Source organism: Oenanthe melanoleuca, chromosome 2 (assembly GCF_029582105.1).
Source record: "Oenanthe melanoleuca isolate GR-GAL-2019-014 chromosome 2, OMel1.0, whole genome shotgun sequence".
Classification (NCBI taxonomy): domain Eukaryota; kingdom Metazoa; phylum Chordata; class Aves; order Passeriformes; family Muscicapidae; genus Oenanthe; species Oenanthe melanoleuca.
The window spans coordinates 92,580,071-92,597,602 of NC_079335.1; the positions used below are offsets into that span (position 1 = coordinate 92,580,071).

The window sequence follows — 17,532 nt, forward strand, 5'->3', positions numbered from 1 at the left end:
GTCAATGGCAAGGGTTTTCAACAGCTACAGGGAATCAAGTCTTGGAGGTCCAATTAGAAGCACCCATGGCTTGATAAGGTACGATAACTTCCACCTTTTAAGCGAAAATAAAAAGTCAGAACTGGAAAACAGACTAAGGTAGTGTAAGTGCACATTTGAACCACCAGCAAAAATGCATATGGGAGACCTCAGACCTGCCACTAAGCAGGTCTGATAGGAGGAGCTCAGAAATGTTTGGAGATTCATATCTATGCTTTTACAGAAACTATGGAAATGATAAGGCTGACCATATTTTAATTTTCTAAATTTTTTTTTTTAGTCCTTGGATTTTATCCAAAGATACATAGGAAAAAAATCCTCAGAGAATTATCATCATTATTACAGGTCAATTCTTGATTTCTCTGGATGACACGTTGTGCACTGTGCATGTGCAGTAGGTTTTGTGATTGGCTGGAATAGTGATATTAGCTGCAAAAATAGTTTCACTGGTTTCAGAGACCTGATTTTACACTATCAAAGTTAATGGAAAGGTAATTATTTATTTGACTTATTGTTGAAATGACTGCACAAATCCTGAAACTTAGCTGTATTTTAAATAGGTAGTTTCAGATTTTTGTTTTTGCAGTGCTGTATTTTCAAAAGGTTGTAAATCTATCCTAAATTGTTCACTTCAGTTGGAAAGAATGGAAAAAAATCTAGATATAATCTAATCTAGATCTATTAAAATATTTGCTTTGATAAGAAAAATCAATATTGATTAAAATAGGTTTTGTTAGAGATCATTTAAAAAAATGAAAATCCTACTTCAGAAAATTTTTAAGTGCCTACAAATGTTACAGCTTGAAAATTAATTCCACACTATCTCTTCTTTATTATTATTAAATTATTTTTTCTTTCTTTTAACCAGTCTTCCTTTCTTTATTTCTTTGAGTAAGTGAGAAAAAGCTTATTCTGCTGAATCACATCTTCCAAAGCAGTAGCAGATGGTCTTAGAAAGCAAGAGATAATTCACTGAATGCTATAAATTCCACCAAAGGATTTAATCTAAGTTACTGCATTTATAAAAGACCATAAATCCCAACTTACTTCTTAAAGTGTGTTTCATTCTTGAGTCAAAAAAAGTGGTTCCAGCCATCACATCATAGATTGCTAATTTGTTTTGTCTTTCTCATCAAATAGCTTAAATGCTACAGCTCCTTTTCCTGGATCTCAAAGGAAGCATCTGAAAAAAATCACAGGATGTTTATACTGTGCAACTACTTCTTAATTTTATAGAAAGCTTCTAATTTCGTGATGCTCAGCTTGAATTTAAACACAGTTCACCTCGTAGCCAGTCCAACACACTTTCAAACCAGATGTAGGATGAACTGGAAGGGAGGCATATGTTTAACTTTTTATTTAATATTGTATCTAGACTTAGGTAGAAGAATTCCAAATGCTAAATGTTAAAATGTTAGATGTTAAAATTTATATATATCACAAAATTGCCCTGTGCAGTTATTTTTTTTATGCCATGAACTGTCTACAGGTGTTCTTCCTTTACCCTTTCCCTCTCTCTATTCAAATATATTGATGTACTTTTCCTTATTAACAGGAATGAAAACAGACAATTTCATCTCTGGTTCTGTCACATAGTAATTTATCTGAGCAGCACTGCATGCTATAATCCTTCCTGATAGCTGAAATTTCTTTCACATCAGAATCAAACTAAACTCCTTGTCCATTAGGAGTTTACAAACCTTGCTAGATTGTATTTTGCTCCTCAGTCAGGTGAAACACCTAGTCATGTTAGACATTTAGGTGTAATTAAAGCTTCTACTTTGTCATGGGGACACAATTCATTTTGTGGGACAGCTTTTGGATCTCTTTCAAACAAGTAAAGGCAAACTTTATGAAAAGGAAGTGCTATCGTTATCTCAGAATAAATCAGAGACATTGCTTCAGAATAATGAATTACAAAAAGAAACATTAAGAAGTTAATTAATAGATTAATTTGGAATTAATCTATCTCTATCAAATTCCACAAATGTAATAACTGCTCATAATGTACAATCTTGAATAAATATATTATATACACATAGACAGAAAAAAAAAAAAATCTGTGTAGGTTCAAATATGAGCTCAAATATTAAGTTCCAATTGCATCTCAGTCCAAAGCTATTTTGTTGATTTCTTTACTGAATTTCATCAGTTGTGGTATTTTCCTTTTATGTATTTCTATGCTTATAGACATATTTCTGATAATCATATAGAATGCTCTCTGCCTGAAAAGTTAGCTAGGCAATTATTCTAAAAGTAATACAGTCTGGTTTTCAGATTTTGCTTGGGCCAAATACAAAAATGAAAAGAGGCTTCTCTAGAGTCCATTCAAGCAAAAACTTTCCTGTCCATGGCCTGCATCCTTAAACTAACAGAGTAGAAGTATTTATTGCTGATAATATTAAAATCTGGTACAGATAATCAGTGGGTTGGAGTTAAAGGGGACAGAGACAGATAAGACAGAGCTGATTCACTGGGAAAATGTGGCTTTTAGGAGTAGACAATGTTATAACCAAAATCAGATTTACTTTCCAACATTCAAAACTGGTTTTGGTTTTAAAGGGGAGAATTCTACAAAACATGAAATTTTAGCTGGACATTGTTTTTTCCCAAATACCTAGTTTTAAAAAATCTTTACAAGTTCATTTAAAAATTTTTAACTTCTTGTAGGCATGGCTTATCTGCTAACGTAAGTGTAGGAAAAACAGACTTTGGTTAGTAAGACTAGCTCAGCAGCATTCATTTTCAGGGATAAGGAGATAATCCCCTCTCTGTGAAGTGATAAATTAGTTGATAATTCACTGACTGGAAATTCAAGGAATCAAGAATTACTAGTAGGAAAGATTTTTGAGAAGCTAAATGCCACAATTTGTACACATGGAATAATAGCTAGTTTATTTTTCTTCGTTTAATTTTGTCTCTCTTCTTCCTTTTTAATGCAAGTCCAAGGGATTTTATAACAAAGAGAGGAAACGAACAGAAAAACCAGAGTGTTTGTTTCTGTGAAGTGCTATTCATCTCTTGATTACATGACATGGATGACATAGAAAGCTGGCACAACTTAGTCAGCTTCACTGAATGCAGTTTGTTTTCCTGTCTGATTGCTTTTGTATTAATCCCACATTTTAGCTGTGTTCTAACATGTTTCCAAGCCTTGTCTACAAACACTCAGGAACATCTACATTCATGCTCATTGTTGGCATAGGGAGGCTGTGGTCACTTTTCCTTTCGTGTTTTCTATTCTGATGGGACCATGAAGGTTCTATGACTTAAGGAACCACATTATTGTGGGGCTGCTGTAATGATGGATGGTGCCTCTTAGATGCAGCCAAGGCAAAAGCTGACAGTTCAGGAGTGGGGCCCTTAAAACACTCTAAAAGGTAACTAGTAAATGTTTGACAAGGACAAACACTTGGATGGGGACAAAAACAATGGTCTTCCAGTAAACTAACCTGGTCTAAGATCTCTGCATGATCATAGGAAAGATTCTTCCACTATGGCTTAAAAAGTCTGGAATTTGTAATGATGGGCTCTTGTCCAAACTAGTTCTGAACTAAATTGCATTAGCACTGTAACAGCTTCAACACAGCTGATGTTCAAACCAGGAGAAACTTAAGGGCTTTTACTTAAATTTTCTTCCTGATGTGTATATCACATTTTCAACACAAAGCCATGTAGGTAAAGCCACATTTATTGGGTCAGTTTCACAAAGTACCAGGGTTCAGGCCATCTGGGACACATCATTACTTAAGATAAACTGAAGGACAAGCTTACAGAAATCCCTAGAAAGACAATTAAACCACCTGTCCTTATTATCAAACACTTCTGCCTCTTCCTCCTATTTTATGTTTCATCTTTCTTTGTAGACGCGACTTCTCTCTGTTCTTCTCTCTGCTTTTTCATCTTCTTTTATCTGATACCTAAGAAATGCATTTTCAATATATGTTGCCACACATGTTTGCTGTCTTAGTTGTGTTTCTGTCACCTTGAACAGTCTGGTTTTTCTGTCTGGTTGTGCCCTTTAGATTTGCTCATGGCACTCAGTAATTTTCCCTCCTTATAATTATTGGCTAATTTAATAGTTTTACCACACCCTACCATTACATGTTTTGCTGTGATAGATACCATATACTGTTTGTCTTTCTTAACAGATTTTACAGATTATTATAACATACACATTTTTTGTATGTACCTTATAAAAAAGAAAGCAGCCTGTTGCACAACCATTCCCTACAAATACATATTTGAAGGAACCACTAAAGCCTCCGTTCCTTCAGAAAGCCTCTGAATTATGAGAAATCCTTATTAGGGGCATCTTAAAGAAAAAGTTCAAAAGGAATGTCCCAGGATATAAGCTTCATTCTGTTCCTGCTGCAGGCTTCATTATCAGAACATTCTTTATAAATTTAAAAAGAGTTCTCTTGAAACTCTTCTTTCATCATCCTTATCACATCTTCCAATAAGCCTGCTAATAAACTGATCATTTTTGAAGACAGTCATTAGAAGGTTGGATGTGTATTTTTATTTACAGAAATAAACCATAATATCATACAGTTCCAGGACTTCCCTTTTGCTTTTCAGCCTTGCACTTACTTTTTTTTTCTTGCACAGAACATCATCTTTCCCTAAATAGATCTTGTTAAGAGAAGATAATCCAATGAAGGATATAAATGTCATGGAATATTGGTTTCTTATAAGTTAAAATATGCTAGAAAAAATCTGAAGATCTACTTTTTTAATTCTATAAGAGTCTGTATCCCAAGCATTCCATGCATGCTTTTGGGTCTAATCACAATGAAAGCAAAAAGTTTGTGTGGAGTCAAAATTGCCAGCTAACAACAGTTGTTGCTCAAATTGTTTCTCCATTTCATTTCTGACTCACTGTTTTCGTGTTTCTTTGCAGTTTTCCACTTGTCCCACAAAGTCACTCGGGTGGTTCCAGAAAGTGCTCTGCTCATTGTCCTTGGTGTTTTCCTCGGTGGCATTGTATTGGCAGCAGATCACATTGCCTCCTTCTCCTTGACACCAACTGTATTTTTCTTCTACTTGCTGCCCCCCATTGTTTTGGATGCTGGATATTTTATGCCAAATAGATTGTTCTTTGGAAATCTTGGCTCCATCCTTTTGTATGCTGTCATTGGGACAGTCTGGAATGCTGCCACAACTGGTTTATCCCTCTACGGTGTCTATCTGACAGGAATAATGGGTAAGTTCGATCTGTGAAGGCACAATTACAAATGCCACTGTATGTACTGTCAGAGGGTGGTAAGTTACAATTAAACAATTCTTTCCAGAAGAAAAATTCAGTTTTAATGGGAGCAGTTTGTAATATCTTTGTCAAATTTAAGAATGACCTGAAAAATGTTCCCTAAGGAAGGTATAAAAGCTAGTTGAATCCATGTCTCTTATATTGTCTTGCTCTAAAAGTGTGTGTACATTCTCAGGATGAAACTCAGGATTCTTTCTGCTAATAGACATCTGGACAAAATACACACTAAAGGGCTTGTTTCTTTCTGCTATGATAGAAACTTTAAAAGTTACTCTGAAATAGAAGTGTCTTCCTGAAGTCAGCTTTAGTGATATGTGTTATATTTAGTGTTAATAAAATAATAAATGTTTTTATGTACTTGTTTTTATTTATTTATTGTTATTATGTATAATGCATTTATTGTTATTAGTACAAATATATATTATTTATAATAAGTGTTATCCACTGAATGGGTGTATATGCATGACCCATCTACACATCTCTTTTGCATTTTCTGAGTCTGGAAATCATAACTAAAGAAGTTTTACAGAATGAAGTAGCAGATGTCTTACTAAAAAAAAAAAAAAAAAAAAAAAAAAAAAAAAAAAAAAAAAAAAAAAAGAAAGAAGAAGAAAAAAGCCTTTTCAATGGGAGCAGTCCAAAGGGCCTTGAAAGAGTGGCTGATACACAGTTTCCTAGATGACAAATCCAATGGTCAAGGCCTGGTTGGATCGGCTCTGGGCAACCTGGTCTAGCAGAAGGTGTCCCAGGCAGTGGAACTGGAGGGTGTAAGAAGTCCCTTACAGCACAAACCATTCTGTGAGTCTAAGACACACTTTGTCTTAATTACACCATGATATAAGGGCACAGGGGTGCTAGAAGAGGCGCAGAACAGCAGAATTTAATCTCCACAGACTTTCATTTAAGACTCATGTTATGTAATTGCTGATGTTTGTAATATAGACAGCTATGATAGATACATTTTAGATGTTTAACTTATTATAACTCCTATTTTAGAAGGAACAATATTTTCTTTAGAAGATACAAAAGTGAGAGCTCAGATGCAAAAATCTTTGGCTTATTTAGGTAGATATAAGGTTTACTGTGCTTTAAGCAATATATTATATATATTCCATGTGCAATATCACATTTACATTAAAATCAGGTTTTCAGGAAGAAAATATATAACAAGGATATTGCCACTTCAGATTGGAAAAGGATTTCTTTATTTAAATATCCAAGATGCTTGGAACAATTTAAAAAATATCACCAAAAATATTTTCTTAAAATCCTGTTCTGGGAAATAAAATGTATGATAATTACTTTAAAAAAATATGTTGCTATAAATCATTAGAGGGAAAGGGTTGATTTCCTTACAATATATGAAATGGAGAAATGGACTGTTTCAGAAAAATTTTATTTTAGGTGAAAAATTGACCTAAATTATTCTTCTCCTCCCAATCTGCAAACAGCTCTTGACTAACTGAGAAAGCTGGTTCTGATGGTTACATGTCCTTCTTCATCAGTGTGCAAATCTTTTAGTGACAGTGTATACTGGAACTCTGAACTTACAGCTACACAGGAGAACCAGCTCCTACCATAGGTCACAGCTGAAGCTCTACAAGAGAAGTATGGAGATGTCAATAAAGGCGAACAATAAACTGGCATGTCTGTCAAAACTAATGCTTAGAAAGAGCATTATTGGTGTACTGTGGGGACCTGTCTTTGCCACGAAGACCTACAAGAGTTCTAATTTCAGCTGTGAAAAAGGCCAGACAAGGCTGTCTGTCCCTGATTCAAACTATGTCATTCTCCAGCAAAGCTGAGTAGGAGTCTAAAATATCTACATGACACAGACTTACGAATCCACTAAATCTATTGTGTTGACCTCCAAGAGGTTAACAAGATCTAGCCACCACACTTTGTGAAAAACCTTGCTGTTTTTACTCGCTGAAGATAAGAGAATGCTGAGTTACTTTGTTTCCAGAAGCATTCATAGCACCTTCCGGTTGAAGTTCTGTGGTTTATATGTATTTATGTCCTGCTTGTTCTACAATTGAAGTGAATAATCCTAAAAGTAATATAATTGAAATGTAGAAATGTAATTCCACTACAGATTAAGATGAACTAAAACCAAATTACTTCTAACTTTGACATTCAATGGGCCTGTAGTACTGTCCACCAATATGGGAGTGCATAATCTAAACTGGATTGCATAGATTTCCTATATAAATAAACAAAACCATATCTTCATTGGCATTGAAAACCCTTGCAGATATTATAATTTGCGTAAGGAAAATGAAGAAGGTGATAATGATGAAGAAGTCCTTCTTTAGAACTGAAATACAAAGACAAGATTAACTGTTAACCATCAGTCATATCAGTCTGCTTCCACAGAACAGGAAGAATTATGTAATACTAAGTCTTCCAGGCTTATTGCAGCGAACTGTTCACTGTCCACCAGAGAACAAACACTTGCAGTATTGTGGTTGTGACTAATGCTTAGAACAGTTTTTCCTGTACAATCTAGGTCATAGCTGCAATATGCTGAGTGTGTCTATAAGTCTTAAATTGGGCCTGGTGAACTTATCTTGGTCAGGTGTCACTGATGAGCTGGAGAAAGCCATGGTCATATACAAATTGAAAATAAACTGCTGTTATTACTCTAAATCAAAGTCTGATTTAGAAACTCCAGTCCTCTCAACAGTGCTTTGTAGGAATTATAGATGTGTCCTAATCTCCCCATAAATATTTGCTTACTAGCTTTGCAAGTCTTCAAAGAATGTACCAATGATTATAATTGGTAACACATAAAAAAGATAAGCAATCTCAGTGAGCCAATTCATTTTTAAACCATAAGTTCTATTATACCCTATTACCTGATAGTTATTGTCATTGGGCTTGCTCCTTCCTTAGGTCTGCCTGAGAAGGACAACATTAGGTGGAACCATTGCTTAGATTTAGGTTCAAGGCTGTTCTCAGAATTTTTGGCATGGACTGAAGGTCAGGCCTCAACCCCACTCGCACGCTAAAACTGATAGGCTCAGTCCTTGCTCACAGCACGGTATGTCCAAGTGCGAGCTAGACTGCTTATCTGCTTTAAAAAACCAAGGTTTTCATACATCTGTGCAAGCTATGAAGTTCTGTTTTCAGGGCCATAGATCCCTACAAACTGTATGGAAACCTTGTAGATGTTCTGATTGGCAGATAGCAGCTAAGAGAATATACACGTTTATAACTCCACCAGAATATTGGGCATTGTCACATATAACAGGGTGTTGTCTACTCATCTCTCTGACTGCCCATATAAGCATCCTTTTCTTGAGTAAATAAGCCTGTGCCATTTTGTATCAAAAATATTTGGAATCTGGTTTCTGTTTCAATTAAATACTAAGCAAAAACCATTTTGAATTTGAAAAATTTCCTTTCAGAGCTCTTTCTGGAGGGGTGGCCATGTTGTTCTGGAAGTACCTTACAGGCTCTACTGATCCTGTGGCTACGGCTACTGACTGTCATTGTCTGACTCATGCTTCAAGACTACTTAATTAGATGAATTCCTTCTTTACCTGTAGAAATCAGCCTGATAATTTTGGGCATGGGCCTCTGCATTGTGTTTTAATGAACGAATCCTCAACCTGTTCCTTTTTTTGCCCTTCCTCATAATTTTTGGCACCATTACCTCTTAATAAGCCTTGTTTCCTCTCCATCTGTTAATGAACACAAAGGGAATTTTACTGCTCAGAAATCTTTTCCCCAGAAAAAATGACAGGGTTTCCACTCTTGATTTCATGAAGAAGGTATTAAGGAAGCTGAGCGAAGTCTTTTTTGTGGCTCTGTCTTTTCTGCTACTTATAAAATGACAGTGAATGCTTGCCTTGGTCTGTTTGCATAACTGAACAAAATAACCTTAATGACTAAAAGAAAGTTAAAAAAATACCGGGTTACACTGTCACCAGAGTTTTGCAGTTTCAAAACTTTTGAAATCATTGCCAAAATTCCTAAGGGGCTACAGTACAAACATGTAGAGGTACATTTCGGTCCTTCATCTATTTTTATGGTCCACTTGTGGACAATTTAACAGCCTCATGAAACCTAATTTGGGAACAAATGGCTTAACCACTCCTACCAGTGAGTAAGGGGGCCACAATTGGTCTTCAGCTGTTCTGAGTGCAGTTGAACAACACTGTAGCAGTTCTTAGTGACCAAAAGTCAAAGTTGACCTGTGACATGAAATATTTTGGAACATTTACTTCAGAAGTGCTGGTATGGTCCTCTTAACATCTTGTGAATTCTCACTTATCCTAGGATAATTTAGTCAAGTTAGACAAACCATGCTACACACAAATAAAAAGTCAGTTTAGATCTGGAACTGTCTTGCCACAAGAGCAGGCCAGTACTGGTCCTGCTTCCAGAAACAACTTTAATCCACATGGGCCAATGCTGAATCCAACAAAACTTGTAGGATACAACAGAACTCAGTGCAGAACTTTTAAGTAGACACTGTAATGTGTTTTCCAGTTGATACCTTGGCATCTCTATTTTCCAGTATTTGGCATTAACTGTAATATCACAGTCTGTCATTATTATTGATAACACAGAGATTATTCTGCTTATAATTTGTTTGCTTTGTTTTTGAAGGTGAATTGAAGTCTGGGCTGCTGGATTTCCTCCTCTTTGGCAGCTTAATTGCTGCTGTGGATCCTGTAGCTGTTCTGGCAGTTTTTGAAGAAGTCCACGTCAATGAAGTTCTATTCATCATTGTTTTTGGAGAATCACTTCTGAATGATGCTGTAACTGTGGTAAGTAAATTATATATCCCAAAGATGTTTGAGCATGGAAGTTTTTTGGAGTTGGTAAGTGACATAAAACACAAATGCAAATGCAGTTTCAGGAGTGCATGTTTTATTTGCCTTTGCTGCTTAAGTAGGCTTTCACAACTTAATGGAATTAGTTCCAGGGATTTTTAGCTAATGTCCTTTGCTGTTATTTTTTAATGCACATATATTTTTTCCATATTTGTGTTATGCCCATAATTTACATGCGTACCTCAGCCAGTGAGAGAGAGAGAGAGAGAGAGAGAACACTCTTCAAAGTGTTTATGCCCTCTCCCTCAGTTTTACTCAGTTTTACTTGATATTTATCAAGCAGATATATAACAAAGAGCCAATTTGGAAAAAAAATGGTGTGACATTTCAGAAAGTTTCTGTCTTCTTTTCTCAAACAATTTTTAATTTAGAAAGTCTTTAATAGACTAAAAGAATCCCATATTTCTACTGATACTTAAATTTTGATTGAGACACCTTTTCTTTTCACACATTTTTTTTCCCAAAATAAAATTGTCAATAGTTTTATAGGTCAGTGCTAGTGGTCAGGGGCCAGGAAGTCCTAAGGCTGTGCAACCACGTTACTGTGCAGCTTCAATTCACTTCTGAATAATTTTCTTTTCCTGCCCCTATCTTCAAGGGAGGGTAAGACATGTTCATGAGGCTCAGTGACTTTTTGCAGCCAAGGAAGCGAAGCACTCCAAGGTCATTGGCAGCAGCCTAACTGTTCACATGAATTAGAAAACAATAGTCTGGCTTCCAGAGAAACCTAATTGCCCTTAGATATCTGTATCATTAATACTTCTGGGGTATTGCCAGAAAGAAATATTAAGATAAACCTCTGATGAACTCAGGTATCAACATCACTGGCTTTCAGAAGGAAAGGAGTTTTTGTTACTGTGAAATGAACAGTCTACAAATAAAATAAAGTTTGATCGTTCATTGACTAGAAAACAGAAGAGTAAGTATGATCCAGAGCTAGAAAGTACAGCCTGTGAAGAACTTTGGAACAGTGGAGTTACTACCTTGAAAAAGGAAAGACTGGAGGACAGAAGAAAGTGGATTGTATAGCATTCTTTAAACATAAATATGTAAAAGACTGCAGTTACAGGAAAAAAGTAACTTGTATACTGTGACTGGGTGAATATGATAAGAATTATCAAGTTTAGCTGCATAAAGAAAAGCTGAGAAAGCCATAGTAAAGCCCTCCTTCTACACTGGAGGAACTAAGAGCAGATTAAATTGGCATGTCTCAAAAATTATGCTCATAGACCTCCTCAGGCATACGTCTGGATAAGGTGAATTCTTTACTTTCTGCTCAGTCACTGTTAGTCAATTATTTAAAAAGTTTTAGCACAATTATTACATTCTCTTCTCTGTTCAACTTATTTCAATTCAGTATCTTGTTATTAGAATCTTACTCTTTTCTTATTAAGTATCTTATTTGTCTTATACATGTGAGTAAATGAATCTTTCAAATACTTGGTTTTTACAGTGAGAAGTGCTTTAGAAAACACATCTATATGTAACAATGCTTCTTGTAAATAGTGGACATGTTGAAGTGAGAAATATAATGTTGTGTATATTGTATGATGGGTTTTTTGGCTTTTAAAATTTTTTTTTTTTTTTTTTATTTTTTGTTTCTTCATCCACTGCATTTCTTTTATTTTGAGAAAATATAAAATTCTCCCTCTAGACAGAATTTCCCTCAGTCAATCACAATTTCAGACTTCATCATGTTGACGCCCCTAAAGAGATTATTTTAATAGGCTCAATTCAGGAGCAATTATTAAATTAGTCTACATTTCTTTCCAGGTGCTGTACAATGTGTTTGACTCTTTTGTTGGAATAGGGGCAGAGAACGTGACGGGGATTGAATGTGTCAAAGGCATAGGTGGGTAGAAGTGAGTTCTGTATCACACAATTGGTGTATGTATGCAGTATTTAAAAAAATATTATTATGCTATTGACAACTGCTATTTTCCAGGCCTTTCCATTATTACTTATATTCACAAACTTGTATGGCATAAGCAAATGTCTTAAGGAAATAAATAAATAAATAAATATTCCTGAATATTTGGGAAACTTAATCAGATCTGTTTTCTTTTGAGGAGACTCAACAGATGTTCTTTTGTTGTGACCACCAAACCTGACAGCTATATATCTTTTCTTTGGATTAAATAGCATATCCTTAATTTCAGCCTATACTCTCTCTGCATTCCAGGAAAGTTGAGACTGCATACAGGCATTGCCACTCCTTATCACTTATCACCATCAAGTAATGTTTGCCAGTAATTATCAAGAAATTTTGCCTGAAAATTTAGTCACTATTTCCCATTCCAAGCATTGCATGAAACGAAATTAACTTACGAATAAATGTTTTAATAGTGACTTTGTCATATTTTATAATATGCTTTTGTAAAACCATTTGTTTACAGAACATGGGAAAAAATAGTACAAAGAAACACAGTGGGTTTGAATAAAAGTAAGATGGTGAGACTTAACAGATGTAGCCTTGTTTTTCTACAGAATGCTATATTCATATACCAAGTGCTCAAAACCTTGATTGTAGGAATGAATTTGACATGTCCTCCAAATTTTTCTGTGATTTACTGGCCATTTGCTGTTCTCCCTCTGGAAGAGAGTAAGTTCAAACTGTTATAATTCTATGGTTTAAGCTGTGTTAGGTGTTTTGTTTTTCAGTGTCATTCTTTGTGGTCAGCCTCGGTGGGACACTGGTTGGCATTTTCTTTGCGTTCCTGCTCTCATTGGTCAGTCGTTTCACCAAGCACGTGAGGATCATTGAACCTGGATTTGTGTTTGTCATTTCCTACCTCTCCTACCTCACAGCAGAGATGCTTTCTCTTTCTGCCATCTTAGCGTAAGTCTCTTTATTACTGCCCAGGAAGGGGATGAGAAGGGAAAGTGGTTTTTAAAAACATTGAAAGGAAAACCTAAATTATATGGGACTATAATATGACATATGGGAGCTATAGAATATGACACTCATGAAGTTTATGCTGGATAATACAATGTTCACACTGCACTAGATTACAGTTTGCAAATACTATCATTCAGCCTTGAAAGCGAATGCAAGTTTTCCAGTATCTGCTAAGCAACATGAGAACTCCTTTGCAAAATACAGACATCACTCCTTCCTCTCTGTTATTAATAATACTTCAAACTTAACAGTTGTCCATTTGTGCTGACATCTTTCCCTATACTTTGAAACTGAAGCAGTATTTTTCTAAGGCACTGTGTGAATGTCACTATTTTCTCTCTCTCTGTCTTGGCTGGCCATTAAGGTTTGCCTGAATGTCGCCTGTTAGGCGCTCGAGTACCTCCGTGGACTTTCTTCTTTCTAGTCTCCATTGATTCCTGGCATACCTTTCTTCTCAGTTTTATTTGTCATGTTTATAGATGATACAGTAAGTGTATTCAGGTTCTGAAAATCTTTCTGCAAACAGATAATTAGTTTAAGATAATGTCTAATGCAAACAAGGTTTAAAAATTTGCATTGAAAGCAGTATGGTAATCTGAAGAGAATTGCAGGCTATTATGTTCTAATGAAATGTTGTCTTCAGGCCTCTTGAGGTCACATCAGCATGTATGTTTGAGATATGCTTTTTACCTAGGGTAGACTCCACAAGTGCTCGTAAATGTATCTTTTCCTAGGAATTAATGGTGGGTTTTTATCACTATGTGACAGGCAGATGGAAATAATATTAAATGTTGCAATGGATATTTTCTGAACAATTACTTTTTTTTCTAGGATAACCTTCTGTGGCATTTGCTGTCAGAAATATGTCAAGGCTAACATATCTGAACAGTCTTCTACAACTGTAAGATATACTATGAAAATGCTAGCCAGTGGAGCAGAAACTATTATCTTCATGTTCCTGGGTATTTCAGCTGTGGATCCAAACATCTGGAAATGGAATACGGCTTTTATTCTGCTGACTCTGGTCTTCATCTCAGTATACAGAGTTATTGGTAAGTGGATGATGTTCTTGTTCTTGTATTGTATTGCTGATGCAATCTCATATTCTTTAGCCCTCTCCCCAGAAAGAATTTGGAGTTCTATGTTTGTTCCTCTTAAAACATTCCATTTATTTTAGTTGAATTTATTGTTGGGTTTGGATTAGAGTAGTAGAGTAAGCTCTACCGTAAGTTCTGTCATATGCTAAAAATATAGCAGGATTTCATTTCTGATGATGTGTGGGCATATGAATAGCCCAGCAGTTAACACAAATCGCTCAGTGCCTAACCTTTGTTGACCCAGCAAATGGAACAGGCAAAATCTCCCAGTAAAATGAACTTTGTTCTTTAACTTGCAGCCTAACAAAAGATGTGACTCTTGTCAGCCATATCTTTCCTTGAGCTCTTTCAATTTTGCACTAAAGATATTGTCTTAAGCTAATGTTATGGTTGATTTCAGGTTTTAGGCACACAGTGATATCAGAGCATACGTAATTACACTGCAGGTTCTCTGGCTTAAGAAATAATTCTCAGGGACTGATGAAAAACTGAGTAAATAAGGCTGTGGCAGGTAGGGATTACCTGCTGTCAATTTACTGGGTTCATATAAGTTTGCAAACATTTCAAAATACCAATGATGATTTGCCCAGCTACGTAGTTCTCCTGTAGGTCTGCTAAAATAGCAAAAAAGGTGTAGAATGAAGTACTTGTTAAGAGTAACACACACAGCAATTTGTGTATATACATACACCTGGGAATAAGTTAAACTAGCTTATTTGCCTGTTTGTCTTGACTTAAATTCAAATGACAGGTCACACATCTATCTAGCTGGCAATTTTCCTAGATTCTGTGTTCTTATTCTGTCTAGAAGCTCCAGCTCTGAATGAAGTGCCTAACTGCTTGCCCTCCTTTTCTAAATAGTCTGCAAGCATTGTTCATTTAGCTGCCTCTCAGTAACTGCCAATGTGCCTGAGGTGTTTAAAAGAGTTTTCCATGTCTTGTCTTTGACACTTTTTGTATTCCTCGAATGAGTGGTACAATCCTGTAATAGATATGATGATAAATAGTAAATATTCAGCAATTACAATAAGCACCCACCCAAAGTAATTGATCCTAGACATTGACAAATTACTAAATACCTGATGATATTGGGCCTTACATAATTGCAGTTCTCATTCCCTGGAGGAGTCAGATTGTTAGCATTTTCAAGGTCCCCTCCTCCAGAGGCTTCTATTGGCACAAGTTCAAAACTCTCTAAAAAGAGAAGAATCTGTTTTGCACTGGTTAACAGCCCTGGCCTGCTGCAGTGGGACACACATGCTGTCTGTGCCAGTCACAGGAGTGGTGAAGCTGTTTTCCTTCTGTATGGTGGGAGCTCTGGGATACACTGAGACAGCTAGAGTCTCAGGTCTCCTGCAGCAGGCAGCATCTCATCTGTAGGTCTGAAGGCAGTGTAAGCATAACTAAACAACCCTTCAGAAGACAATGACTTAAATGTCACTTTCAGTGATTTGCAAAGGGTACCATGGTTACTCCTTAAGTCAGTGCTCTTTTAATCCATTTCTGTTAACTGGCCCTGTGCATATCACAGTGCTAGAAAATCTATTCTTTAATAACGAAACTCCAAGGTCAGCACATGGCAGAAATTTCTCTGGATTGCCTGTGCCAGAGGGCAGCACTCTCAGAAGAGCTGCTGCCCACAGAAGCAGCGTTGCCTAATTCCTTTGTCTCGATGTAAAGAGAAGGCACCGTGTGGGCAACATGATAAGAGGCAGAAGTTGGTGGTGCAGACTGTTGTAAAGGCAGTCTGGTGGCACCATTTCTGTTACACACAGCTGGGATATTGATGTTCCATAAGGGTATTTCCAGAGATGCTGACATTTGTTTGTTACAGGTGTCATTATACAGACGTGGATTCTTAACCGCTACAGAACTGTCCAGCTGGAGATTATAGACCAGGTGGTGATGTCCTATGGTGGACTGCGAGGAGCAGTTGCTTTTGCTCTTGTTGCACTGCTGGATAAGGATAAAGTGAAAGAGAGAAACCTGTTTGTCAGCACAACTATCATTGTTGTGTTTTTTACTGTTATATTCCAGGTAATTTAACTTCATAAGCATGCTTCTTGCAAGGAGAAGGAGTCCCCAAAAAGTACTGAATGCTTAAAGCAGTTCTCAGCTGAAGGTTGCATATTGTTTCACTGAACTGAAAGCATAATTGAATTTGTAATTTTAGTAACAAAGATCCTATTTTATGTTTTCATATGGGACCACATGGGGCAAAACACAATTTCCTCTGTGCTAAAAATTATTCAGTCTTAGCTGCTTGGTATTAATAGTGCCAAGTTAATATCTGATTAAACATCCTTCACCACATGTGAATAACCATAGGGAGCACTGCTTTTAATGGGCAGATACAGCCATTAAGCTGATCCACCTGAGCCTCAATCCTTGTTTTAAAATATAGCAGCAAGCAGTGGGTCAAGAAAATATCTAACATCCAAACAAAATAGCACTTTCTGGATGAAAAACAGTAATTTAAATGAGAATATGACAGTAGATAGTAGCTTGCAATAGTTTCTGAAGCGTATTACAGAAAGTTTAGTTGTGTTCACATATTCCTGATTTGTAGAGAAAATACCACGTTCAGTGGCATAGGAAACACTTCTACTACTTCCACTACCATATTTTTCCTATAGATGGTATATTTTTCCTTTCTGCTGTTGTCTTTTCAAACCTTTGTAATAGGAGCTGAGGTCACTGAATTATTTTATCTTCTAGAAGGAATAAAAATCAACTGAGAAAGTATGAGAACCACCAAATAACACAAAAATGTGCTTTATTTCTGTTTAACCAGCTGGAGGAAAGTCTAAGAGAACTTATGAGTATTTATTGTCATGTTTCAATCCTTAGGGACTGACTATCAAACCTTTGGTACAGTGGCTGAAAGTGAAGAAAACTGAACACAGAGACCCAAAACTGAATGAGAAACTTCATGGCCGAGTAAGATATTTAAAAAAAAAGCTCATAGTATCTTTTGGATTTTTACAGAGCACCTTAAGAGAAAAAAAAAGTTAATGAAAATGTCTTTTTTAAGGGAGTAGGCTATCAAATTTAAAGAGCAAAATCCTCCAAACATTTCAAAAGTTATTTCTAAGTAGCTGTTTCTCTTTGGTTTGAGTCCTGTGAGAGGATATTCATATGAAAGTTCTGGTCTTTCACTTGATAATTCAATTGGGGCTGGGAGTACTGGGGAAAACAGCACAGATGGAATATACTTTTTCTCTTCATCTTAAAGAGGAGAATGATTGATGATTGCTGGGAGAAAACATGTAAAAAAATTATTTTCTCAAAAACTGTTAATTTTCGGAAAAGGTATGAAAGCAGGCTTTGTAGCTTGCATATTACACAGAAATACAGTCTGCTGCCCAGTACAGAATAATTATA

The 17,532-nt window shown here is 36.0% G+C and overlaps 1 protein-coding gene across 2 annotated transcripts in view; it reads left to right on the forward strand.

Moving 5' to 3' along the window:
- SLC9A3 (solute carrier family 9 member A3) overlaps positions 1-17,532 on the forward strand; it is a 55,914-nt gene that overhangs the window by 19,822 nt on the left and 18,560 nt on the right. For both annotated transcript variants that reach the window (XM_056484784.1, XM_056484783.1), the window contains exons 2-8: positions 4,943-5,245; positions 9,926-10,086; positions 11,926-12,004; positions 12,814-12,991; positions 13,883-14,103; positions 15,983-16,185; positions 16,999-17,088. In XM_056484784.1, coding sequence (XP_056340759.1) covers positions 4,943-5,245; positions 9,926-10,086; positions 11,926-12,004; positions 12,814-12,991; positions 13,883-14,103; positions 15,983-16,185; positions 16,999-17,088 — 1,235 coding nt within the window. The remainder of the gene's footprint in view (positions 1-4,942; positions 5,246-9,925; positions 10,087-11,925; positions 12,005-12,813; positions 12,992-13,882; positions 14,104-15,982; positions 16,186-16,998; positions 17,089-17,532) is intronic.